The 27,686-nt window shown below is 40.0% G+C and overlaps 2 protein-coding genes across 2 annotated transcripts in view; both read right to left on the reverse strand.

Annotated features, from left to right (window-relative positions):
* LOC114019266 (desmoglein-2) overlaps positions 1 to 3,305 on the reverse strand; it is a 43,553-nt gene extending 40,248 nt beyond the window's left edge. Inside the window, exon 1 of the mRNA XM_037892710.2 lies at positions 3,045 to 3,305. Within this exon, the coding sequence (XP_037748638.1) occupies positions 3,045 to 3,104 (60 nt within the window). The 5' untranslated portion in view covers positions 3,105 to 3,305. The remainder of the gene's footprint in view (positions 1 to 3,044) is intronic.
* Positions 3,306 to 16,620: 13,315 nt separating this feature from the next.
* The window catches only part of LOC102939567 (desmoglein-1-beta), a 39,903-nt gene continuing 28,837 nt past the window's right edge, over positions 16,621 to 27,686 (reverse strand). Inside the window, exons 13-16 of the mRNA XM_027821260.3 lie at positions 27,047 to 27,195; positions 26,650 to 26,713; positions 24,677 to 24,894; positions 16,621 to 23,040 (exon numbers count right to left, since the gene is read on the reverse strand). Coding sequence (XP_027677061.2) covers positions 22,081 to 23,040; positions 24,677 to 24,894; positions 26,650 to 26,713; positions 27,047 to 27,195 — 1,391 coding nt within the window. The 3' untranslated portion in view covers positions 16,621 to 22,080. The remainder of the gene's footprint in view (positions 23,041 to 24,676; positions 24,895 to 26,649; positions 26,714 to 27,046; positions 27,196 to 27,686) is intronic.

Genomic DNA, 27,686 nt, shown 5'->3' on the forward strand with positions numbered 1-27,686 from the left:
GACATACAAAGGGCCATCTAGGTGCATCCCTTTATTGGGGATAAGATGATGCACAGCAAACTGGAACAAGCTCTATGCCGTATAAGGGGAATGTTCTCTCTGCTACATTCTTACCTGGGTTTAGAGAACTCATCTGTCTGCTGCATGGCTAGCACGCTCTGCTGACTGGTGTGTGAAGCTTTGGTTCTGTTTACATGCCACTTCTCCCCATCCTTTGGGGCACTGCATAGCCAGGGAAACTGAATCATAGAAACATAGGGCTGGAAGGGATGGTCATCTCCACCCCACTGTGCTGAGGCAGAATTAAGTACACCTAGACCATACCTGACAGATGTTTATCTAACTTGTTCACGATAGTTACTGCAGGGACTGTACACTGCTGGTAAGAAGAGACAGGGCTGGCCAAGGGCACAGAGGAGGACTGATGCACATCATCCTCCATCCAGTCCTACAGAAGATGCCCAAAAAGTTAATATAGCTCCAATCACTTATAGTAGCCAAATTCTGAAATCGTTATTTGGGGCCAAATTTTACTATCATTAACACCTTTTTGACTGACATGGGGTATGCAGGACTGTATTAACTTTTCTGTAGATCCGCCTGTAGTCTTTGGGAGCTACTGTGCCAAAGAGAGAGTCCAATGGAGCTAGGCTGCCAAGGAGTGAGGTGGGCAGGCTGCCAGGGACCAGAGATCCTGAAGAGGTTCAGGGCCTCCAAGCAGACAGTCCTGGCCTCCCACATGTCGCCCTACAACTGTGAAAAACTTGGGGAAATTCATCAGGCTGCATGATACTTTTCTATGCGTTTGGGGAGAAAACACTGCTCCTGACAGGATGCTGTGGGAAAAATCTCCACAAGGATTTCTTTGCAAATAGTTTCTTCTCATGGCTTTCATCACAGAAGGGGACAACCTAGTCACCACGTTTTATTTCCACTACAAGTCAGTGTGACAGAAACTAATATTATTAAAGAGACAGCATGAGGCCAAACTTAAAATTTGTAAAAACTATCTTTTACAAAACTAACTTTGCCCTGCAAAGTTAAAAACAAAAGGCAGGGAAGGAAAGAGCCCATATTTGCTTCCTTGGGATGTATGAAGAAGGCCTGAAAGTTTGCCCCACCAAATGTTTTTCACATTGGAGAGTCACATCTTGTCATTCTGTTTTTTGTAAACAAACAAAACCCTCTGTGGATACCTGGCTTTCTCTCACTTCCTTGAAACCTGTGATGTCATGATTGTGAAACTTGAACAAATGTTTTGGGAACATAATTTAGCCACTCCTTAAAACTCTTGTTTTTGTTTAGTCCTCACTGACTCAGATGAGACACAAAATGTTGAAAGAAAAGATTTCTTTGTTACAGATTCAACGAACCAGCCCCTTTAACTAAGAGCTAAGAAATCTCCCATTATTTCCAGTTCTCCAAAGATACCTTCAGCAAACCAGGGAAGAGAAGAGAGAACATTCCTGATATTTCTAAGGTAGAGGACATGTAGAATTTAAACCTTTCAATACCTTCTTTATACATAATAAATTTAAAATATTATAAAATGACCCTGATCTTCCAATCGGATTTGCTCAAATGGACCACTAGGAAAAAAGGTGTTTTTTTCCATTGAGCTAGCTTTATTTGATGGAATATCCCATCTGACACTAATGTAGATACAATTTAGCACCATTAGCTTGATTTCTAACAAGTTGGGTTATAGCCTATGGTCCTGCCTAGGCTTGAGCTAACTCAACTGAGAAAAAGCACCCTTTTCCTAGTTTAGCAAAGGCCAATGGTCTGTGCATCAGAGCACGGGGCCACACATGTGGATCCCCCTGCACGATCGGGAATACTGGTACAACTAGTGAAAACTTCAAACCAGTTAAGATTTGTAAGTTCACCCATTGTAACTCTTACAACAGTGAATAAAATATTTTCCAACAAAGGTGATTGTTTAAAGTTGACTGTGTCCCTATAGTTTGCTGTTATTGTCTGAAGCTTAGGAAACTATAAATGGCATGGGTCAAAAACATTTCAGCCGAACAGTTTTCCATTTGAAAATGGAGATTTCAGTGGAAGCAAAATCTTCCATAGGAATGTACCAATTGCATCAAAACTTTTAATGGAAGGCTGGCAGGGAGGCCAGTTGACCCAGTTCCTAACCTGATGGGCTGCGCAGTCCCATGGCAGTTCCATGACATTTTTTGAAATTTTGACTTTTCATCCCAACGCAGGATTATTTTCCCTCCTCCCACCACAACCCCAAAAGTTTCCATAGGATGGCAATTATGTTTCCAACCAGCTAGGACTATAAACAGCCAGCAAAACCACTGAAAAGTACATTATCTTATTAAGAGAATTTTTTAAAAAACCTAAGATATTAATAATGTCAGTAAAAGGAGTTCCTTATTTGGAAAGTTTCATTTAACTTAGCAATATCCGTTCAAGATAGGTGAAAACAAAACCAATAGAACTGGCAAGGTTATGGAAGCCTCACTGGGTTAAAACAAGGACTAGTCCTTGTGTCACCTTAGAAACTAACAAATGTATCTGGCCATAAGCTTTGATGGGCTAACACCCACCTCATCAGATGCATGGAGTGAAAAATAAACCAACAAATAAATCGGTTAGTCTCCAAGGTGCCACAAGGACTCCTTGTTTTTGCTGATACAGACTAACAGGGCTACCCCTCTGAGACCTGGCACTTGGTTAAGAGTCCTGTCCAAACACTCAAGGCAGACCCGCCAGGGTGAGGGGTGGGAATGGTCACATTTAACAGCTGGAAGACGGAGTAAAAAAACCGCGCCCGCCGCCCGGCACATTCCTAGACGCACCCCAGGCTACTCAGCAACTCAGCGGGGCGAGGCGCGGCTGCGGGCCGAGCCGGGCGTGGCGGGAGGGAAGAGGTCGAAGTCGCCCTCGGCCCCGTGTAATCCTGTGAGGCGCTTCTCGCGCGGCAGCTACGCCCCGCTCGCCCCCCACCGCCCCTCCGGCCGGGCTGCGTGACCGCGGAGCCGCCTCCCGCCCCACGCCGCCCCGCGGGGCTGCGGACTCACCGTGACGAGCAGTAGCAGCAGCAGCGCCTCCAGCCCTCCGGGTTCCGGGACCCGCGCCATGGCCGAGTCGCCCGCCCGCTTTCCCCCGGCGCCCGCTGCCCTGTGCCCAAAGCGGCCGCCCCCCGGGACGGGACTCGGTCCGGGGCGGGATTCCTTCGCCCGCCCGCTGAGGCAGCCGGCACGCGGGAGCCGCGGAGGGGCTGGGACGGGCGCGCGGAGGGGTGGAGTGCGGCGCGCGGGGCGGCTGGCCTGACATTTGTACACCTGGGGGGAGGGGGCAGGTGAATCCCGCCTTCCTCTGAGGCAGGGCTGGGAGGGGGGAGCGGGGAGGTGACGTCTCCCAGGCCCCTTCGGGACAGGGGGAGGGGCAGCGGCCGCCCTGCTTCCCTCCTGGCTGCCGACTAACCAGAGCCAGGGGCTGGAAGCTGCCGGGCCCCTCAGCAGCCGCCGCCGCCGCCTCTGCTTCAAGAGGCCGCAGCGTCCCGGTGGGAACGAGTTTCCCTTCGCCGCGCGGCGCGGCCGAGCCCGGTGGGAACCGCTCCTCGGGCTTCTGTCCGGGGAAGACACAAATAAGGCCGGGAGGAGACAACGTCCAAGCTGCCGGCGATACGCCTGTGAACTCAAGCGCTGGCTGTGCCACAGCCGCCCCTTGCGCCCGACGGCGAGCGCCGGGGGGCGGGCGCGGCGCGGAGCGGGGAGCGAATGGGGGTGTTTTGTGGAAGCGCCAGCCACAGGCAACGCAGCCACTTACCTGGGAAAGGCCCCGCTGTCCCAGCGAGCCCTGGCCCGTTTCCCGGGGCGCTCCTCGGTTTCTTGCCACGCACACCGCAGAGCTCCTGGAAGGGAACAGCAGGGGCCAGCCCTGGACGCTGGCCGACTCTGTTCCTTCACCCCACAGCTACAGCCTTGGCAGGCGCAATACTTCCCTCCCGTCCTGGAGGGACCACTGACCGGATCGGGGGGCTGTTTATCCTCTAGGCCTGGTCGCTCCTTGGATTTTTTCTAGGGCGAGAACTTTTATTAATACTTTTGTTTTTATGTTGCAGCTACTTTTTTTCCGATGGGGATCTGGGCTATATATATATATATATCCCCACCCTTGTCAGTACCGAGTTTCTCTAATAAACATACTCGTTTTCTATGTTGATCTTTGATTGTTACGTGCCTCTGCTTCTCACGCCACAAGGCTTAGCCCCACTCGCTGCGGGGTAGCTTTCCCAAAGGATTCTTCACACATAGTCATGCTTTTGTCTCTGGGCAGGTTTGGGCTGAACAGGTGTTTGTAATGAGGGTTTCAAATATAGGGAAAGCTCGTTCCATTCCCCCCCACCCCCCCCTCCGCGCCCCTGCCACCGCCCGAAAGAACACCACAAGTCATAGCAAGCGGAGTGTGCTTCACAGCCAATCCTTTCACAAAGAGGCAGCCTTCATTAATGAGGAATGCGGCTTCCCAGGGAAAACATGGACTCATGGAAAAGTAGTAAGAAGAATTGCTCCAACGCAGCCTGCCAATGTTGATGATGCTCCTAATCTGTGTTCCATACCCTGCAAGCCGTTTCCTTTGTATCCCTTTCTGATACTGCTCTCTGCTCAACACCACCTGATTAATTAGCACCGAGCAGTCCAGAATCTAATGATTTCCAACGGCGGGAAGGACCGGACAATTAAGGTAAGCATGCTTCCTACTTTTACAAGGGTTGGACGCCTTTATGCGAATAGTTGCTGATTAATTAGCATTGATTAGGTCAGATTCAACTGTGGTAAATACCTTTTCACATCATTTCTGAAGCAACCAATTGTAATATCATGAACAGAATTCGGACTCTTTCAGAGGAATAGCCACCCAGGAGCATTTTGCATTGTACATACAGCATCTCCGTAAATAACTCCATCTGAAACAACTGCAATAGTTAGACACAAAATGGTAAGTTGAGGCCAGAGAACCAGCATTACCTCAGAATGTCTTCACTTTTGTTGATTTAGGAAATAGTGATATAGAAATTGCTGCTGCCTTTCTATGCACATCATATTGCTGCTTAGAAAAAAATCAGTGACACCACATGTCCAAGTGCAGTGGCTGCAGTGTTATATTCCTAGCTCTGCCCCGGGTAACAGTCTCACTGGTCAAGGAACATAACTTCTCTATGCCAAAGTGTAGCTACTTGTGAATGGGTGCATTAATGGTTTTGTTCCTCACAAACATGCTTTGAGGCTTACCTAATGTTAGTAAAAGTGCTGAGATCCTATTTTAAAGTTTTTGTAATTCTTGAATGAAAGAAGCAATATAAGTGGAAATTATTATAATTTTAAGGTGTGCAGTGGAGAATAGGACTGAAGCCCTTAATATGATCTATATACAGTATTTTTAATTGTGTGAGCTATACCAAGGTTCAAAGCTCTGGGTATATTATGACTGACGGCCTAAGAGTTCCAGAATCATTATAATGTAAATGAACGTGTCTCATGTCAAAGATCTGTAAGGAAAGCTCATTCATTTGCAGATTAATAGACTACTACAAAATTTTTTGGTAATTTTTTGTGCTCTCCAATGTAGCCAAGTGGAACCTTGATGCAAGTGCTAATTATTTGTTAGGGCCATTGTTAGTGGAATACATTTCTACAAGTAATCAAAATAATTTCTGCGTTAAAATAAAGTGAAACCTTCTCATTTCCATTTAAAATCAATTAAAAATAATAGACCCATGTCAAGTATTGAGGCCCCAGTCCTGCAACCACTTAGTCAAGTGTGCAACTTTATTCGTTTGTGTAATCTCACTGACTTCACATGCATAAGCCTTTGTAGGAGTAGTGCCAGATGCAGGAATAGTGAGCTGCCAGGGAGCAGCAGTAACTCTTGTCCCCCAGAGTCCAGCCAGAGAAAGATCAGCCACTAGAGCCAGGGAGTATGTGGAAGCTGTGCTCCCAGAAACTTCCTTCTGCCAGACCTGCTCTTGTGATGCTTATAACATTCACATAGGTCAGTCAAAGCTCCTGCAAATACTTTCAATTACCACTAATGCTGAGCTTCCTGATTTCTTGTTTATAGTTTTTATAGCACTCATTATTGACATACGTAAACATTTTTATGAATTTAACTGTATATCAGCTTCCTTTTAAGATAGGAAAATATTATTCCTACTGTATGGAGGTAACTTTCCCAAGTTCACATTTGACATCTGGCAGATCCAGGAGCTAAATTCACATCTATCTGTTTCCAGCCCAGTCCCTTCACCACATGACCATCCATTCAATTTCACCGATATATGCTATGAACTAGCCCTCCCAGCTTTCCTTACGGATCTTTGATATAATGAGACACTTTCATTTACATTGTAATGATGCTGGTGCTCTTAGGCTGTCAATCATAATATACCCAGAGCTTTGATCTACCTTTAACGCACACAATTAAAAATATAGATAATATTAAGGGCTTCAGTCCTGTTCTCCAAGACATGGTATACACCTTAAAAATTACAATAATTTGCACTTATTTTGCTTCTTTCATTCAAAAATTACAAATGTTTAAAATAGAATCTCAGCACTTTTACTAACGTTAGCTCTAAAACTGGTCTGCAGTTATGGCCCAGGAAATCAGTTTATACATGATACAGGTAAACTATACAAGGATACAGGTGCTTGTATCCTTCTGCTAGCTGGTATAGGTTCAAAGTTCAAACATGCTGAAAAACAATACGGAAGTGCTCCAAAGCTGAGCTCAGCTCAGGCTGAGTTTCTTTGCATAACACCCTGTTCGTTGTTGAAATCTACAAATGACCAAGCCCCATCCACAGACCATGGAAGACAGTGTAAGTCTTTCCAATTACAGGAGAAGTGCAGAGTAACAAACACACCAGTCAATCACATACCTCATTTGGAACCGTAAGTACACAATCAGGCAGCAGCTGAGACAAAAAAAATAATAAAAAAATAAAAAAAGGAAATACCATACAGTACTGTGTTAAACATAAACTACTAAAAAGATAAAGGGAAAGTTGAGAAAAAAAAAAGATTTGCAGGATAAGGAAATTATTTCTGTGCTTGTTCCATTTAAATTAAGGTGGTTAAAAGCAGCATTTTTCATCTGCATAGTAGAGTTTCAAAGCTGTATTAAGTCAATGTTCAGTTGTAAACTTTTGAAAAAACAACCATGGCATTTTATTCAGGGTTATGAACATTTCAAAGTTACGAACAGCCTCCATTTCCAAGGTGTTCGTAACTCTGAGGTTCTACTGTACTTTGATGAGCACTGGAGCAGGCCCTAAATTGCTATTCCTTTCTAAAAGTTTAAACATCCATATTATTTTTGTAATAAGTCACAGTATTACAGTATTTATTATGAGCACATCCAGTGCCATCTTCTGAGTGACAGTAATGAGACCTGTGTACTTCCAGTGAAACATTCTCATGTGATCACTCCTGAGTGCCAGTCTCATTTCATGCTGAGTAAAGCTACAGTAACAATTTTAGCATATGATTAATTTCTTTTTTTGGGGTGGGGAAGAAGGGAGTGGGGGGGAGGTTAGATTAAAACATCCAGGGTCCAACCTACTTCCTTATGAAATCAATGAAAATCTGTTATAATGCCTTTAAAAGTGTTGAAACCAAAGACTTGACAATCAGCTATAATTTTTTAAAATCAAGTTGTTGAATTAAATGGAACAGGTACAGTATTTAACAAGTTTCAGAGTAGCAGCCGTGTTAGTCTGTATTCGCAAAAAGAAAAGGAGTACTTGTGGCACCTTAGAGACTAACCAATTTATTTCAGTATAAGCTTTCGTTAGCTACAGCTCACTTCATCTACAGCAGGAAATCCAGAGTCTAGCTGTGATGAAATGCTCCGAGCTCATTGTATGTCATATTAAGGTAATATGAGAATATTTTTCATTGTCTTAAAATCACACTCCACCCTGGTCCATTGTTTTAAAATTCTTACCACACAGTTCTTGTGACTATTGTCAATGATCTGTTCAAGAATTTGCAATTAAAGGGCGTTGCCCAGATTTCACAGAGTTGCACAAGAATTCGCTTCTAACTACCATTAATTTTAACACCTATTGAGTTTAAATATTACACCTCTGTGTCAGATTCCCCAGCTGTAAAATGGGATAATGATACTGATTTCCTTTGTAAAGTGATTTGTGAGTTACTGATAGAAAATGGTATGTAAGGGCTAAGTATAAAATTTATTATTATTTATTTATTATCAAGGATTAAGAGAGAAACTTTTCGTATTAAGGCCCTGATCCATTAAGCATGTTTAACTTTAAGCAGGCGTAACCCCATTAATTACAAAGTTATGCCTGTGCTTAAGAGCTTACAGGGTTTGGGCCTATGTGAGAATATTGGTTGAGAAGTATAAAGTACAGACAGGGAAGAGTGGTTCAGTGTCATTATTTCTACTAAACAGATTATAGTTGGACACATACAAAAATGCTTCTGATTCTTCTGTGTTCATAAACTGTATTTGGTTGATCCTTTCTGTGTCTCCTCTATTCAGATCTTTTTAATAAATTCAGGGTGTTTATTTCCCTTTCACTGGCTGGAATAATTTCCCTCCTCCTTCCTTCTGTTCTACCTCTTCTCAAACTCAGTCTCTGTCTCCTTTCTTTCCCACTTAACTTTCTTTCCGTCCCTATTCTGTGTTCTCTCCGTCATAATTACTGTCCGTTTCCTCCTCCTTTTCTTTGTCAACCTTGTATTTTGTGGCACCAATGGATAGTAGCTAGATGTCAGCAGCTGTGCCATACTCTGATCCTTCGGGCTCCGTGATTATGGCAGGCTGCAAAGGGAATGCTGTTGATAATTCTAGAAAATTTTACCTCTAATTCAGGGAGACGCTGTAGGGAGATACTACAGAACAGGGTGCCAAATGCAGAACTTGGCTTTCATGGCATGATCCAAAGCCCACTGAAACCACTGGAAAGATTCCCATTGATTTCAATGAATTTTGAATCAGGCTTTTGCTTGGGCAGCATGGATATAGGAAAGGAAGTGTGCAGTCCCTGTGCAGGAGTGTTAATAGAAAACTGATTGTTCCCTTGTATGGCAAAGTTGCTTAACTATAATTCATTTAAATTATGTGAGTTCTAATTACACATTTCAGTTGGCATGTTGAACAAGTGACCTGTTTGCTTGGCAAAGCTGTTACAACCTGACAAAATTCTTGTCTTTAACACAGGTTTCTGACATTGTACCAAAGTCCGAAAAAGAAAGGCCCTTCCACTGCACAGAAAAGAGAGTGGCAGAACAATGCATTTGTTGTTTCAATCCACTCTACAACACAGCTCATTTGATATGGATTTGTATGTTATCTAAAACGTCTTTCATTAAAGTACACAGTGATGCTCTTTATGGGTAAGCTCAGGTAGGGTAGCCAGACATTGGAAGGAGTAAGCTAAATTAAAGCTATTGATAGACATATATGTTGTGAATCAATCCCTTTTTTCTGTTTGTGAATGATTCACAAACAGACTTTGATATTTACAGATCAGTTCACTCTTTGTAGTTATTCAATAAACAGCTTCTGCAAACAAATTGCAGCCTGAATAGGGGAGGAAATTACTACTGCTCGCATTGAAGTCAATAAGAATTTTGCTATTGACTCCAGTTGAAGCAGGATTTCCCCCTTAGTGTTAAAGGCCATGTCTATGCTAGAAACTTTTTCCAGTATAGCAATGTTGGTTGGAGGAGGGGTGATTATTTTGTGACATTTCTATACTGGCTAACACCCTAGTTTAGGCACAATTATACGGATATAAAAATCTTTTTGCTGGTATACCTTATTACGGTCAACAAACCTGTGTAAGATAAACTACCTAAATCACTTTTTACCAGTATAAACTGCTTTAGCCTAAGAGTGTTTGCTGGTATAGTTATACCAGTATAGATTTATCAGAAATCCTTTTCTAGTATATACCTGGCCAAAGGCACGGGACTTGAAAAAAATGTACCTAGAGATCAGGAAAAAATGCCTAAGGCTTGGAAACAAGCAATAATATTTTCATTGTATAGTAAGTTTGGAAAAGGGGACGAGAGACCGACAAAAGTATTAGTAATCAAAAGGTTAGAGAGTTGGTGTTCTTGCAATAGAGCTGAGGAAAAAGGGAAAGACAGCTGAGTGAAAGACTACATGAAAATCAAGTCTACTTCTGAATGAGACATAGAAGTGCTGATCACTTCTTCACTCTGAGACAACACTCTTTGGAACTATCAAATGCAAATTGAATGCAACAGAATGCTTTGTTCAAGGAGGAGATCTGTGCAAGTGTTGTATAGATTTTGAGAGGGCATATCACATAGTGTCAAGTGAATTAGCCTGGGAATTGCTTGAACTCTTAGGATATGTCTTTACTGCAGTTAGCCTGGGTTCTTACACTGGTGTTGCTCTTATTTCCCCTCTGTTCCACGCACAAAAATGTCTCACTCAAGGTAAGTGGTGCTTTCAACACCGGCTAACTTACGTGGCTGAGGATGAAGGCAAGAACTTGGGTTCCACTTTCAGTTGGGCTGGTAACCTGTCCATTTGGCAGTAAAGATGCACACTAAACCACTCAGGTGCTGATAGTCTTCTAGTACTTTCTCAAGATTCCTTCCTGTGTGCCCCAAAAGTCAGATAAGTTCTCCCACAATTCACTGGGAAAAAATGATAGAGTGACTCAGCTTACTGCAGCACAAAAGAAACACAGGATATGCCCCCCAAAATCCTAGTGACACACATGGTTGAATGCAGCACCAGTGAGGACACAGTAACTCAGGTAGGACTTTGCAGTGTGGCTGCTCACACCTGGGTTAAGCTAACTCAGGTGCACAGACCTGAGTGGCAATTACCTGAGTTAACTACAGGGAAGCTATTCCTTAGGGAACACAGCTATCTATAGGAAATGAAGGTGGTCTGAAGGGAAGACAGGAGCACAGTGTTGATCATTCTTTTCCTCTGCAGTACATAATAGCCGGCATTTAGCTGAAGCAAAAATCCCTGTAACGTCCCATGCCAAGGCTATTAAATACTGATACTTGCATGGCAAGCTTTTCATTCACATATCCCAGTAGCTCCACGTCAGAACGGACTACAGAAACCAAGCTGTCCGTTCCAAAAGGCATATTTGAATAGTAGGCAAAGAACAGTGTCGGAAGGTAGATAGCATTGGAAGTTGTGCAGTTAGTCTGAAATTCTTTCTCCTAACTCCTATCTCCTTTTAAGGATTGGAGAGTACAAATGTGGAGGACAGAGAGATCCATTATAGTAATGGTCTCAAGTTCACTGGGGGAGGTTTAGGTTGGATATTAGGAAAAACTTTTTCACTAGGAGGCTGGTGAAGCACTGGAATGCGTTACCTAGGGAGGTGGTGGAATCTCCTTCCCTTGAAGTTTTTAAGGTCAGGCTTGACAAAGCCCTGACTGGGATGATTTAGTTGGGGATTAGTCCTGCTTTGAGCAGGGGGTTGGACTAGATGACCTCCTGAGGTCCCTTCCAACCCTGATATTCTATGATTATCTTTCAATCAGGTAGAATGTAGCCATATCAAGATTTTTCTAGAGACTATTGTGAGCTGCAAAATCACCCCAAATTATCCTCTTGCCTAGATTCTGTGGTGAAAATTTTAGGGTAGAATTTGGACCTTTATCTGAATATTTTCTGGGAGAACAGGAAATTTGTACCCCTTGTGGTAATCTGAATTTATGATTTTTTCTTACCCAAATCCCTCATAATGGCCTGGATTGCCCCCATACGTGGATCTATTTTTTTCCAAGCAAAAGGAGGAATTTATCTATCTCCAGAGCAACTTTCCACCCACTCTCTGGATCATATAGAATGTCCTCTGTGGGTCTGAGTCCACCCTTGGGGAAAGGGAGGGAGAACAGAGGGGCTGGAGGACCACACACATTGTCCTCTCTTCAAACCTGTAGAGATTTATAGGGAAAGTAAATACAGCTCAGGTTTGTTTTATCTTTTCTATATACCCCACCCCAATGGGGCAGCTGTGGCTGGAAGGGGTCCCTGATAGTGTGGTTTCAATGAGAGCCACTGGGAGGCCAGAATCCTTGCAGATCTTTGGGGATCAGCCAGGTTTGCCAGCAGACTCCATGGCTTTTTCTAGTGGGATCTCTTCCCAGTGCCCTGACAGAGTAACATGGTGGATCTTCATGATGTGATCCAGTAAGAGATTTCCTTCTGCACTTTTAACCATGGGATGATTTGCCCCATTAGTTCATCTGAAAGAACTTGATTACACTGCAATTTGAATAAGAAATACAATTTGACCAATTTGTTTGCTTAAACTCCTAGGAAATACCAGATACAATGAAAACTGAATATATGAAGGCACAACAGGGGCTTCAAGTTTTGGAGTCCTACTAGAGAATGAAGGGAAAAGATACTGTCATTATCTAGAAAGGAGAGAGAAAAACTGTTATTGCAGGGAGGTTCTTATTCCTGTACTTATCAAAGGGTATTTGCCATCAGACAGATTTTGTGTACAGGAGATGCTCTCTAATAAAAATCTTCATAAACCTCAGCATTTCATTCTATCGTTGTTAAAGTTGGAATTTTACTTTTAAACGTTATTGTTTTTCACATTTTACGTAAGTGCAGCCTTTGAAATGAAATATTAACTTACATCCGGTGATGTCTGAAACGACAGAGTCCACCATTATTCCTTTGTTGTCATCTGTCCAACATACTTTTCTTTCTTTCCTTATTTATAACACAAACTGATCTGTTTTCTCTATTTGGGCAAATACTGAATGGAAATGAACTAGAAAAGATATAACATCAAGGATAAAATATGTTAAGAAGAAAAAACTGTAAGAGTGGTATAGAATAGCCAAGACTTCCTAGGTAAATGATTCACTGAATGCCCAGTTACACTGTCTTTTTCAGTAATCTTTCTCACCCTCGGTATTCCTGTGAATTTTGATGGGATTACGCATGTGAGTAACATCCTACCCAGTGGTTGGGCTTTTCAAGAGTCTAAGTTACTTTGGAGCACATGTTCCATTAATTTTCAATGGGAGTTATGCTCCTAAATCACTTAAGTGCTTTTGAAAAATCTTACCCAGTGCGAGTAAGGGTGGCATTTTGGATCCTGATGAACATTAGAATAATGAAAGGAAAAGGAGTACTTGTGGCACTTTAGAGACTAACAAATTTATTTGAACATAAGTTTTCGTGAGTTACAGCTCATTTCATCAGATGCATCCAGCATCCGATGAAGTGAGCTGTAGCTCACGAAAGCTTATGTTCAAATAAATTTGTTAGTCTCTAAGGTGCCACAAGTACTCCTTTTCCTTTTGCGAATACAGACTAACACGGCCGCTACTCTGAAACCTGTCATTAGAATAATGAGTTCATGACTACCGGTAGATTTCAAAGAAATTGTAAAGACAGCATGATGTTTGGCTCTGTAATGTCTAATGGTCAGTTAAAAATAAATATAAAATATCCAGACTCCTTTCTTGCTAAGTTTTTCTGTTTTTTCTACAAAATAACTTTAAACTATAGGTATTGGTAAACCACAATATTGTTGTTACTCTAGGGCCAGATTTCTTTACTCTTGTTAAGTAGCATGTTTCTCCTTAAGAAATCTCATTTACTTCACTGGGGCTACCCATACAGTAAGGTGCTACTCATTCTGTCCCCTAGAAAGTATTACTTTATGTGCACTGAAATTTTGCTTGAGCCTACCCATACAAGATGCTGAGCTGCAGTTGAGAGGACCTCAGGGTAATCCGCACTTCTTAGGATCAGGCCCCAGGTTTCTCTCTCTCTCCGTGGAGTTAAAACCTAAAACAAAAAACAGACAGTCACAGAAAGAATAGTCACCTACACCTTTGTGCTTCCCTGTTAGTTCTTTACCACATTGTTGATGGGTTTCAGAATGATTTGGTGATTGGTGGATTTCAGCTTTATTCCACATTCCTCATGCTAGCAGTAGTTGGGAGCTTCATGTGGCTGACCCTGCACTCCAGAAACAGGGATTTAGATCAGAGAAATAGTAGATTGAGGAGGAAGAAAATAGCACTCTGAAAAATGCCTTAACTCTTATCGTGTAGAATGAGAATACCATGATGCTACAGAAGCCTTTAAGGGTATTGTTGTGCCCTTTGTAGCAGAACTTATTCTTAGTTGAATTGGATTAAATACAAGAACAAATAAATCCTTTTAAGGATACAGAAGGGAAAACCTAAATCACTCTGTATAGAGCCTGAAATCCATTATGTCTGATTCATCTACAGTTTAATCTCACCAAAAAGGCCCAGTTGTTGAGAAGGAAAACTGGTGAGACGCTCAACAGCAGCTGTATGGTTTGGAGATGCCATGCATTGGGGAAAAAGAGCCTTGCCCCATAAATAATCAACATTGCTACAGATTACAACATTGTGCAACAAAAGTTTGTTTTATTATGTAATGCATGACAGGAAAGCAAGAGGCCTGTCACACCCATGCATTTTGCTGAACCTGTTGACGGTGGTGCAATCCTTCGTGAATAGAATGCCTAATGAAGTCAAGGGGATTTCAAGCTTGAAGGATTTACTGGGTCTTTACCATGATACTGCTAGTCTGTGGTATGGCATAGCCTGTGTCATATCACAGCTGAAAAGCATGTGTGTAGAAGACAATATGCCATAAAATGCTGCAACCCCCATCTCACACTGAGCCTGCTATTTTTGGTTACACATGGCTTTATCAGACTAGTAAAAAAAAAACCAAAAAACCTCATCCCAATTACTTTTCTCAGAGGTATGACATTTTAAAAGTTGATGCCAAATTAATTGTATGTGTGTGTATAAATTCATATGTATACTTAGAAGTGTCATTTTCTTTTGAAATGTCACATTACTGTACTGATGAAAATGGTTAGTTTTCTTTTACATACCATGAACAGTTTGAAGCAAGATAGTATCTGTCGCAAGATGACAGTTCTGCCAGACATAACATGCCATGTATTTTTATGCCAGATTCCCTGTGTGGAATGATTACAGGATACATACTCTCACAATCTATTTATTGGTTTATGTAAATGCACAATAAATTCTGGTTTAAATGGCAAATATAAAGAAAATAACACAACCCAAAACCAAATAAACCGAAATGGCTCCCACTCTGTTCCCACTGAAGTTAGTGGCAAAGCTTTCAGTGTCTTCAGTGGGAACAGGATCAGAACCATGGACCCGTAGTCACTAGACTCTCAAGATTTCACAGCTTTGTATGCTGTAGAGTGCAAGGTATTCTGTTTAATATCAGTGATAACATGTACTTTGTTGCATATTTGTTATTTTATGATGTTTAAATATTTTTGACAGTTTAGGTCCATAACTTCACTGGGAATTTTACCTAATTAAAGATGTTGGGGCTGGACTTTTTGTTCATATTTCAAGTTTCAATAAGTCATATTAGCAATGATAGTAACACATGTGGAGTAATATATTAAATGAGTAAAATAAATGTACTAAAATATATACCCCAAATAATGACATTGGCAGAACATTAATATCCAGTAATTTTTGGCACCATTATATATCAATTAGTTCTGATTTTGCTTCATAAAAATACCGAGGGTTCTTTTGTCTTACATCAGAACTGTAGTATTGGTAATGTTAACTGAACAACATGAGGCAAACTTTCAACTCCACAGAAATAATTTAGAAGCTAGCTCAATACTGTATTTCTGAGCTTGAAGTAGTGGAACTATCAAATACAAATTGAATGCAACAGAATTATTACAAAATGTGCTGGCAGCCCTCAACTTCCACTGGTTTTAATGGGCGCTGAAGGTGGATTCTCAGCATTGAAGGTTGCAGCAGGTGTTCAGTAGCCTACAGTATCAGATGGTGAAAGATACATGGTTGGAAAATCTATCTAGGTACTTATATGATGCCCAGCACCATAGTACCTGAATACCATACAAACATTAATGCATTTATCCTCACAACACCTTAAGGGTATGTCTATACTGCAAAGAAAATCCATAGTGCTGAGTCTCAGAGCCCAGGTCAATTGACTCAGGCTTTCGGGGCTCAGGCTGCTGGGCTATAAATAGCAATGTAGACATTTGGGCTTGGGCTTCAGCCCAGGCTTTGAGACCTTCCCCCATTGCCGGGCTTCAGCCTGAGCCCAAATGTCTACACTGCTATTTTTTAGCCTTGCAGCCTGAGCACCACAAGTCTGAGTCAAGTGCTCTGGGCTCTGGGCCTCAGTGCCACAGGTCTTTTATTGCAGTGTAGACATAACCTAAGAGGCAGGGAATTAATTATCATCCCCATTTTACAGACAAGGTACTGAGAGTTCTGAGAAATTTAGTGACTTGCCAAGGTCCCACAAGAAGTCTATTGCATAGCCAAGTCTCTTGAGTCCCAGTCCAGGGTCACAAGACCTCCCTTTCTTCCTAAAGCACTGATCCAGCCATGAACTCCACGCAGACATATCCATGCACCTGTGCGGAGCTCCACTGAAACCAAGAGGGCTCCATACACAAGGACTCATTGTGGGATTGTGAACTATGGGAGTAAAATTACCATCTGTTACGCCTAGAGTTTGAATGACTTTAAATAAACCTTTAATGAACAAGCTGAAAAGAACTCTTCAACAAAAACAGTGTATTTAATATCACTTTATTAGGGCTTTTGAGAAAGTATAAAAATATAGCCAATCAATAGACAATACATATAAAATCAGCGAAACAAACTTACTTGCAAATAAATCTGCTAATGCATAATCAATATGAAAAGTCAGTCTACATGGTAAATGTCAGTTAAACAGCTTCAGAGTACTTATTTCGCTTTTTAGATAAAATACTTTATTTTATACTTTATTTAACTGCATCTTGAATTACATGTTCCTTTCCAAAGAATACCTCTGATGGCCTTTTAAATATCAACGGCAACAAGAAAGTGACTTTTTTATGGTCAGATGATTGTTTGTTTTTTGAAAATATCACAAGTATATTTTTGTCATTGTTTCCTTTACCATAAGTTTTCAGTGCAATTGGAATATGGTGTTATTATTTAGGGCCATAGGCTATCTATAACTCCCATAGATTTCCATGGGGGTTGCTTGTGCAGAGAAGGGGCATAGCTGATCCTTTATTATGCCTTTGTTTTGCTTCCACACTGAAAAGTAATGGCAGCTTCTCAGTACACTGAAAATGAAGGGGAAATGTTGCCAGTTCCAGTACCTCTCTGTGTATTATATTGCAGTCTTCCCAGGGAAGTCACTATATTATCAATATATATTTGAAAATGATCAGTGACTAATAAAAGATAGAACTTGTTGCTCAGATATTTAAATCAATTGTTTGCAATGTTGTATAAAATACTGAAGGAAAGACTGTCAAGATTTAACAACAAAATATAGTGCTAAATTAGATTTTTAAAAATTAAAAAATGTACTTTTCTAAAAAGAAAACCCATACTACTTTCAAATAAAACATTTTAAAAGTAGTGCTAGTTGAAATTCAGAATTTGTGTCCCATGGGAAATTCCAATGTTTCAAAATTTGTTTTTGTCACAAATTGAGTAGAAAAGTTGAAATATAAACATTTTTCATAGAATGGAAATTTCAGAAAATGATTGATTCAGAAATGTCAGAATGTTTTGTTTCCATTTGTCGAACTGAATTGTTTTATTTTATTTTGACTTGATTCAACACTAAACTGTGTCCTTCTGAGTTGCTGCAGTGTCTCATGGGAGTTGTAGTGTAGGTGCCTCATGCCCCTATTCTTTTGTATGGGCTGGCCTACGTGGCTGGCCTATATTTCCCAAGATGCACTCCAATGGTTCAGCTAGAAGGGAGACTGTGGGGCATCATAGGAAATATCATCCAGAAAGGGAGCTTGGCTCATAAAGGCAAATGAGGGCATGTGAGGCACTGTATCAACACAGACATACACAGATTAATGTTGAACTGACACAAATCAAAATGTTTTGATTCAGGTTGATCTGACCGCAAATCAAATATGTCATTTCAATTTTTCTGACTGAAAATCCAAACATTTTGGCATAATTGAAATTTTCTTGCAGAACATTTTGCAGATACTGTGTTTTTTGTCAAAAGACATTTTGGCCAAAAATTCCTGACCAGCACTTCTTAAAAAAGCATGACATATTGTAAATAGATATTTGTCTCTATCTTATTATTTCTGTGCCATTAGCTGACTATTAACAAGTAAAATTTAGTTTAAACATATAAAAGAAATTATGCTGTTAGGGATTTCATTAGCAGAAAGTATTTCAAGAGTATGGTTATACTATCTCAGACAAAACAGGAAGACTCTCTAATGATATGCTTCATTTTTAAACTGTAAGCATGAGTCTTCTTGAGTTACAAATAATGGGCCCGATCCTACTCCCAATATTAAAAATTCTATTTATTCCAAAAGAAGCAGGAATGAGACCAAAGAGTTAAATCCTGCAGTTCCAAGGCAGGTAGTGCTCCAATCGAAGTAACCAGGACAGATCCTCTGCTGGTGTAAATTTGCATAGCTCCAGTGACTTTAATGGCATTACATTGTTTATACCAGTTGAGGATTTAGCTCATCCTGTGTAAAATTGCAGGATCAGGCTCAAATATAAAAGCTGTGGACCTGCTTCTCCAAGCCCTTCACACTTTAGCGGGAATACTTTGTGGGAAAGGCTTGCAGCAGGATTGAAATCTACATATTCGCATTCAGTTTTGCCCTTCTAACTTGAACAGCCCTTACGTTGCATTATAAAACAACATTATTAAACAACCGAGGCAGAAACCACACTTTTATACAATAATTGAAGGAAAGCAAAATTAAACTAAATATCTCTTAATGAGGATTAAACTATATGCCATTTCCAGCAATAATAAGTCTAGCAAAAGTGTTTGTAGAGAATTTTTAATAAACTGAATAATTTCTTACATTTCCAAATACATTTTTGTTCAACAATTTGTAGTAAGCTAAAAACTTCCATATCTTACTAACAAAACTTTTTTTAAAAGCTGAAATTACACAGCAAGAGAAATTAATATTCATAAATGCATTGGTAGTGCAGTTTGAAAGAGAATAATGTTGTTGCTGCTTGATCCATGGGAAATCAAGTGTTAAAAAACTACACTAGCATATTCTTTCATGACACTTCACTAAACATCAAACTACTGTTCTTTAAAAAGAGTTGGCAGAAATTATTACTAACAAAGAAAGGCAACTACTGTATAATCAAACAGATCCAGGTTTTTTAACATTTTTTGCTTTTTTTAAAACCATTTCTATTCCTAGACATGCAAGAGACTATAGCTAGTTCAAACACTGATACATCATACAACATTCCTGTTCAACAGGGTAAAGAAAGAATGCAGCAAGTGTTTCTGAAGCCTAATTTTACAACTAGTGAATATCATGGGGGGAAGAATATTTTTGATTTGCATAAGATGATTAGAGAAATACTTACACAACACTGATATTTTGGAAAAAATCCTTTTTTACATCAAAATCATTTTTGTTAATAATAGCTTTTTGGTCAGTGAAAAAGGCAACATTTGATTTTTGTACTGAACTTTATAGTTTGCAATACTCAGTCATGAAACCATAAGCCTGTGTACAGTAGCAACCTGTTTTCCTTCTTCAATGAACAATCCTGCAATCCTTACTCACACTACATAGGACTTACTGGGCAGAAAATTTTCATTTAAGTCAATAAAACCAAAGTGATACCCAACTTGAGTGAGGATTGCAGAATCAGGTCCTAAGAGACTTACACCAGCATTAATGTGTAGAATATGTAGCACAACAAGTGGCTTTATAAGAGGTTTGAAGCCGGATACAATACCATGGGAGAACCCTTTTGTGAGGCAGCCTTGGGCTTTATGATAAACTTCAGGAAGCCACTGGTATCTGTGGCTGTAATGTCACTGCAGAAGGCACTTCACACTGTCTTTGACAGTGGGCCAATTTGCATTTCAGCAAGCATAATTTAGAAAAGCCTTTAAACGACATCAGGCTCAGAAACTCTTTGTCCAGATCTTACGAGATAAATCAATCTAGGTAGGTGACTAAGTCTCCTTCTCCCTTTTAACCCATGGGAAGTGATGTCAGAGAGCAAGTGATTATCCTAATACAACTCTCGTAAACTCCTCAATAACTTACCCATCAGCATTGAAGGAGCAAAGCAAGAGGGAAAAGAAATACAGATTTTATAGTTTAGTGACAAAACAAGCCCCATGAATAATTTTATTGTATTTACACTAAAGTATTGTCGTGTACACTAGTTACTATACTTTACATATGGTACAGAATTGAAACAAGGTAGTTACTATATTTCAGTATTTTGTTCATTCAGCCTCATGTATTCTATGATGTATATATGCAATTAGTAAGCTATCCACAGAGGCACTAAGGAATGGATAAAAGATTTCCAACTTTTTGTTAGTATCAGCTGAAATCTGAGGCCAGATTTTTACTGTTTGTATTTATTTAGTATCAAGCAAATTGAGATTTTGGCTGAGCTGGCGTCTTGTGGAAAAATAGGAACTAAACGCCCAATTTAATTTAGATGATAAAATCCATAAGGACTTCCATGTAGTTTTCCCATTTAACATATTCAAATTCACTTTCAAAATACAATGCAAAGTACAGACATGATATGAAATATCTAGTCTCTGTACTGTGCGCTAGCAAAGCTATGTTTTCTCAAGTAGTTTTTTCTTCTCCTGAAAGACTTCTACTGCCAAAATCAGAATTATAACACTTTGACTAAACTGCAGTTGTACCCACAGAACATGAAGCTAAGATGATATTTCCTTGTGATTTGTTAGTGCAGAAAACTAGTAAGATATAATATAATACTCAGAATATACCCAGAAATTGGAGACTATCTTCTGGTTAGTAGATGGCAGCAAACCTGACTAAGAACCTCTGAGTCACTGAGGATAGCAGTCATGGCTGATTAGCCTATGGTAGTAAGTTTAGTGGAGACACAGACATGACTAATAGTTTCATACCCTTACCAGATCAGATGGACTAGTTGTGCTGTGTTTTGAGTCAAACCCTTCAGGATGGAAGTCCTGGTATTTACTGAGAGGAGTGGTGAGTAATGAGAATATACTGTATTTATATGCTTGTAACTATTTCTATACATTCTATTATGTTAGTGGCAAGGGAATAACTTAGGATAAGTAACTTTTTGTAAAACGTATAGTGACAACATGCAATGTAAACCCCATGCAAATGAAAGTGATTAGTTAAACACTGTGTTGAAAAGTCACAACGATGACCCTTTCCCGAGACAGCACTGCACTACTGCCACACCACATCTGGGAGCGGGAGAGGGGCAGTTAATCAGTCACAGGGCCATTAATCCTAATTTAAATAAAGGCCAAAGATATCATGACAGGCCATAAATATGATAAAATATCTCAGCATGGGCACCATATGAAATTCATGCATGTCAGTACTATATACATACAGTGATTCCTTCTCACTGACACATTCTGATGCTAAGCTCTTTCTCCTGGACCAATTTTAAGCTCATTTTAAGCTTAGCTGAGTAAGTATTGGAAATGGATATCCAATATGAAATTTTTGCTCTGGATAGACTCTGCATAAATCGGTTACTCCTGAACCAAATTAACTGTTCAAATTGGTCCTAAATATTTCAGCACAGCTCCAGTGCTGTTCCATTTTCATATTGCCTGAGAAATATGGCAGGGAAATAGAGAGCAAGCTGACTAATGTATATTAGGAGGGTGATGAATGATATTCTCACTCTTAACACTGACAATATGCAAAAGCCATGCTATGGAAGAGGAAGCACCATCTGTTTTTAGCATTGCATTTGTAATAATAAAAGAAAATATTTAAAGTTGCTTACCTGAACTTTCCCCCATTGACAATGTTTCTGTGTTTCACTTTGAAACTGGATAGCTTTACGAGATTCTTACTCAGATAAGAATCACAGGAATTTTAGTATTATTTGCTAGTTATAAATAATAAAAATATACTTAGGCATATTTAGTAAGAGTTAAAAATTTCAGTGTAAATCATGATCTCTGCAGAAAAATATACTAATAGAAGCCTTACTGATTAGCATACTGTACCGTGCTGTATTTTGTTACCCTTCTTCGAGATGTACCAGGGGAAACGGATCCAACTGTCTGGCTAAGATGAGTGTCAGCGCTAAGCATTTGACCAGTCATGCTGCTCATGCCCCCCATTCCACTGATGCCCACCATACCGCTCACGCCCCCCATGCCAGGGCCAGACACTACTCTCTCTGTAACAACCACATTATGTGCATTTGATAGCTCAGAAGGAACAGTTAAACTGCCTGGCAGACCAGAGGCAGGTCTAATCACCCGTTCTGTCACCACTACATTTGATGCATCTGCTAGATCAGGGATACTCAAAGAAGGGGGTAACCTTGAGCCAGGTGCAATTACCCTTTCTGTGACTACAACATTTGCCCCATCTGTTAGATCAGGAATATCTAGAATGCCGCGCAAATCAGAGGCAGAGGCAGGGGCAAGCACCCTTTCTGTTACAACAACATTTGATGCACGGACAGGATCGACACTAAGTGTGGGTGGTTGAAAAGTGGAGCCGGATGTGTAGGTCTCAGTCACCATTACGTTACCATGGAGCGAAGGATCAGGTATAGGCCTTGCAGGCTGTAGCGTAGAACCAGATGTGTAAGTGTTTTCGGTAACAATTGTTGTACTACCAACTGTAGGAGGCATAGATGAAGATTCATTAACGATGATCGTAGTTCCAGGTGGTGGCAGCTTTAGATCACTTTCAATATTGGGAAAGGTAGCACTAACACCTGGAATGGGTTCGATGACTTTGCCTAAACAGATTTCTGCCAAGGTCTTAAATTTTGGTCCTAACGTATCTAAATAGGTGTCATCGATATCTTCTCCAATAAAACTGCAGCAGCCAATGGAACCAACAGGAGTACCTATTCCTTCATGATCATATATTAGTAGACAATCATTTGCTGGTCGGCCTTCATCTTCATCTGCATAGGCAAATGCTTTCTGAAGGAGAAAAAGGGAAAACAGAATTAGACTGACTTTTTTCTGTAGATCAGATGAGATCAAATATTAGCAATCTTTATACTGGTGACTTTCACAAGGAATTTAATGGCTTAGGGCTTGTCTACCCTGCCAATTGAACGACAAAACTTTTGTCGTTCACAGGCCCCCCCCCATCCCCCTTCCCCAAAAGACAAAAGTTTTGCAGTGGCAAGTGGCAGTGTAAACGGCTCGTCAGCAGCAGCACTCTCCTGTCAACAACGTGAACTCCGCTGGTAGGGGGTGGAAGTATTTGTCTGCAAAAGTGCCGACAAACAGCATTTACACTGCCCGACTTTTAGCGTCATGGCCATGTGGACACGGCCATGTTGCTAAAAGCCGTGTAGTGTAGACGAAGCCTTAGTGTCAAAAACAGGAGGAAGAGATGTTGAATATCTGAGGCATAATGGGAGGGATCATTGTGATTTGCCTGTTAACAAGTAGGCCCCTGAACCTTTGTTCATGGTGCATTATCTTCCAGATATTGTGCCTCTTGCAGAAGAGCAGCAGAGCTATGCCTCTGTAATGTTTCAAGTGGACCAGAACTGAAGCAGCTGATTTGTGCCCTGTAGGTCATCTACCAATTGTAGATTTCTGGCATGCATGAACTCCCAGGCAGAATGTGACCTACTGTAATAATACCGCAGAACACAGGTGACTACAACTACAAGTGGATAAAAGCAGTGAGAAAATTTAGCCATTAATATTTGTGTGAATTTTTAATAAAATGTCTACTTCTCAGTATTTGTCACCCTTTTATGCTTGCTTTCTGACCTTTAACATTTAACCTCTCAAGCTTTTGCTAGGGCAAGTACTTATGAAGAATGAAATTTGAGTTCAAATATCCACCAGAAACAAATTTTGATAGCATATTTAGTTATAACATTTGAGACGCAAGGGTCATGTTGTTAGCTAACAACATAGTCCCATGATATTGTTTCTGTTCCACATTTAAATGACTCGTGTAACTAATCAACATTGTGCAAACTGAATTTTACATTTGAATATACAATTTACATTTCACACCATGTTGGTTAGTTACCTTAGTCATCCATTCTGGGAACAGAGACAATAAGAAAAGAACAAGCCAGTGGGAAGTGATAATATTCACAGTTAATGAACTATGCCCTAACCAAGCATTATTTGATGAAGAAATTCATGAGCAATTTTGAATAAAAAATATATTCAAGAATTTCATGATCTAGTCATAGATAATTCACAAACAGAAAAAAGATGACATTCATCAAATACATGAGTTGCTACGAATTATCTGCCCGCTCTAATCCTAACCAAGGCAATCATAAATCATATTAATAACCAGTTTGACAATTAATGAAAATGTTCACTGTATCCCTCAACTGGGGATGCTATTGAGCATTCAGATGTATTATATTAACAACACATAAAGCAATTTCATTTATCATTACCTTTTTTTCTTATCAATGTACACAATGGGCTTGATTGTCCTCTCAGTTACACCATTTATACTATGTAACTCTTTTGATTTCATTGAAGTTACTTGTCAGTTACACAGGTGTAAATCCAATTAGAATCTGACATTATCTAGACAAATATATTAAAAATCAGGTAGATAAATTACCTCCGAGAAGTAGCTGTCTAAGAAAGCCATATTCACTCCTCCTTCTCTATACTCTCTTAATGTCCCTCCAATTGACTCTTTTTTCCCCATTGTTCCATAGGCGGTTGCTGCCCCATAGCTGTTAGTTGTTCCATAAGCTACAGCTGTTCCGAGCCCTGTAGTTTCTTCAAGTCCTGAAGTTACCACTGCTCCTCCTCCATATGTATTTGTATAAATGTCTGAAAATAGAAAAAAGTATTATCCTAGAATACACTGTGAGGAAAACTTTCACTGAAATTACTTGCTCACCATTTGATTACTACAAACATTAAAAAAAACCTAGTAAGCCATCAATTAAGGGCAGTTTGGGCTAGTGTCAATTACAGATTCGGACAGGCATGTGCTATAGTGCTAAATAGTGGAATTGCAATAAAAATTAAATGCATGCAAATATACACTTACAATCTTCCTGATTTTCTGTAAGATTCTGGGCCTGTATTTGCATACACAATACAGAATGTGCTTGAAAAAATCCTTAATTTGCATATGCACATGATAGGTGCCTACGTAGTCGTGTGTGTGCATATATCAGGGACTTGCATGAGTATGTCTGATATTGTACTTTAATATATGGAATGCATAAGTGTGCACCTATAATCTTACTGAAAATCAGTCCCTATGTTTATTGGATGTTAAGAACAGAAAGACTCGTCTGCCTTTGCTGTGCATAATTGTTCAAAAGTAGTGTTTCTGGGGGGAAAATAAAAGGCAATAGCTAAAGTATATAAATATAGTATTCCTAATGCAGAATGAAAAATTCCTTTTTTAAAGTTCTGTATGTTGTGTGGAATTTTCTTTTTTTTCCAGAAGTCTTTATATGAGATCAATCAATGAATTGGTCTCAAATGTCAACTTGTACTAAAACAATTAGTTGTTCAGTCACTATTGTCTTGACTATGCCGGTGGTAAGTTATACCCATAAACCAAATTGTGCTCTCATTTATACCTAGTCACCTTTGTTGATTTTAACTGATGTTAGAGTTTGGCCCATAGGCTCTTGCAAGAGGACTGAAGAGCAGGATGGGAATGAAGTTGCAAATGTCTTAATCCTGTAGACATTATTCTGGCAAAGCTCCCCATGACATCAATGAATAAAAGTTCCCATTCTCAGAACCATAAGATTTCATCTTTTGATTTATCTCGAGGGTAACACAATTTTTGTCTATAAATGGCCATCATAGAATATGATTTGTGGAAGGGAATTCCTTGCTGGCATCAACCTAGTGGAGGTGGCTGCTGTGTCCACCATCCTCACCTCATGCTTTGGCATAGGGGGCGTACTGGGGGAAGGAAGAGCCATGGTTAAACTGATTCTCCACTGGCATAAGATCTCTAAGGGACCTTATAGCAGGGGTATAAATTAGAGCATCACAAAGGCTGCTCTAGCGGATGTTGTGTCTGGGCTGACAAAGGATCAGGGAGCAGAAACTAGCTCCCTGGCAGTCCCCGCCCTCCTCAATGCCAAACTTTGCTTAAAGTCAGGGAAGAACTGAACTCTTTAGCTATTACTGAGAATTACATTATTCCAATACTGAAAATGATTTTTGCTTATATTTCTTACACTGTACCTGAAATAGTTAATTTTGATAAGGAAAAAATAATTTGCTAACTGTAATGTTAAAGCAAGATATATTTTGGCTTGAAAGCACTGGCAAATATTTCAAAACAATTATTTCTTAAACACATAGCTAAGGCCCAAATCTACCTGTACCTAAGGCTCAAACCTTACTCACATGAGTAGCCCTTTACTCACATGACAAATCCCACTGACTTCAATGAGACTATTTGTATGAGTAAATGTTGTGGGACTGGGCCCTCGCTTGGAAAATGAAACCTTTTAAATCAGATAATGGCCTTTTATATCAAAAGGACATTCCATGCTGAAAGATGCCTCTCTGCATTACAAAATTTAGAGAAGTTCAGTGTATACTTACCAGAGGAGTCAGCAAAGTCACCTGCAGTGGCAGCTGCTTTTGATGCACTGATGCCTTTGATATCCTGGAAAATAATATTTCAGCTGTTTAAATACGCACTAAGATCACCATTTGGTTACCTGGCTCTTTTTTAAAATTTGTGATTTACATAGAAGGAAAGGTCAGCTGTAACACTTTACAAAGTCTGGGCCTGATCCTGCACCTTTACTCAGGTATTTACTCAGGCTCTTAAGGCCTATGTAAGTCAATGAACAAACTTGCATGCGTAATAGTTTGCACTATCAATTCCTTTATTTAAAAAAAGATGCAGCACCTTAATCAGTGTCCCAATTCTAGGCATTATGATAGAATTAATTCTATGTACAAACAACTGTGTTTTTACAAACTATGAACTGACCCTGTCTTCAGGATGTGCTCCTTCAATTCCCCATGAATGAATTGCTCCTTCTGTGCATTCAGGTACAGGCTCAAATCCAGTCCCAACGCCACCTACAGGTCTAGCTCCATAACCACAACAGTCACTCATTGCCATCAAAATTGGAAACACTAATGGAGAAAGAAACACAAAAGTAAATCAATTATATTTTTAAAACATATTTCCATCTCTGAGTATATATCTACATCTAGATCTAGTTCTTCAGATTTCTTTTTCCTCAGAGGGCTGGTGATTGGCACTTTCTGAAAATCTGACTCGCTTAAGATGTTTCAAGTTGGGAACTCAAAAACTGGGACACTGAGAATCCCTAGTGACTTTTTGAAAATGCACATATTATTTTGTCATCAGGAGAACTTCTGCTTCCACTTGCAATGGAGTAAATCTGGAGCAGAGTGGAGTTACTAATCCAGATTTACTCCAGTATAACTGGGAACAGATTTTGGTCCATTCAGCTATACAGGTAACACTTTAAAACCAAACAGACTCAGGTTCAGGGAAACCTGAATCTACATGTATGAGCAGACATTTTCCTCAGAAGTCATTGTCAGAGTCTAGGCAAAAAGCCCTCTTATGTATATGCATTATGAGACAATCTTTAATT

The sequence above is a fragment of the Chelonia mydas genome, chromosome 2, assembly GCF_015237465.2.
Source record: "Chelonia mydas isolate rCheMyd1 chromosome 2, rCheMyd1.pri.v2, whole genome shotgun sequence".
In the NCBI taxonomy this organism is placed as follows: Eukaryota; Metazoa; Chordata; order Testudines; family Cheloniidae; genus Chelonia; species Chelonia mydas.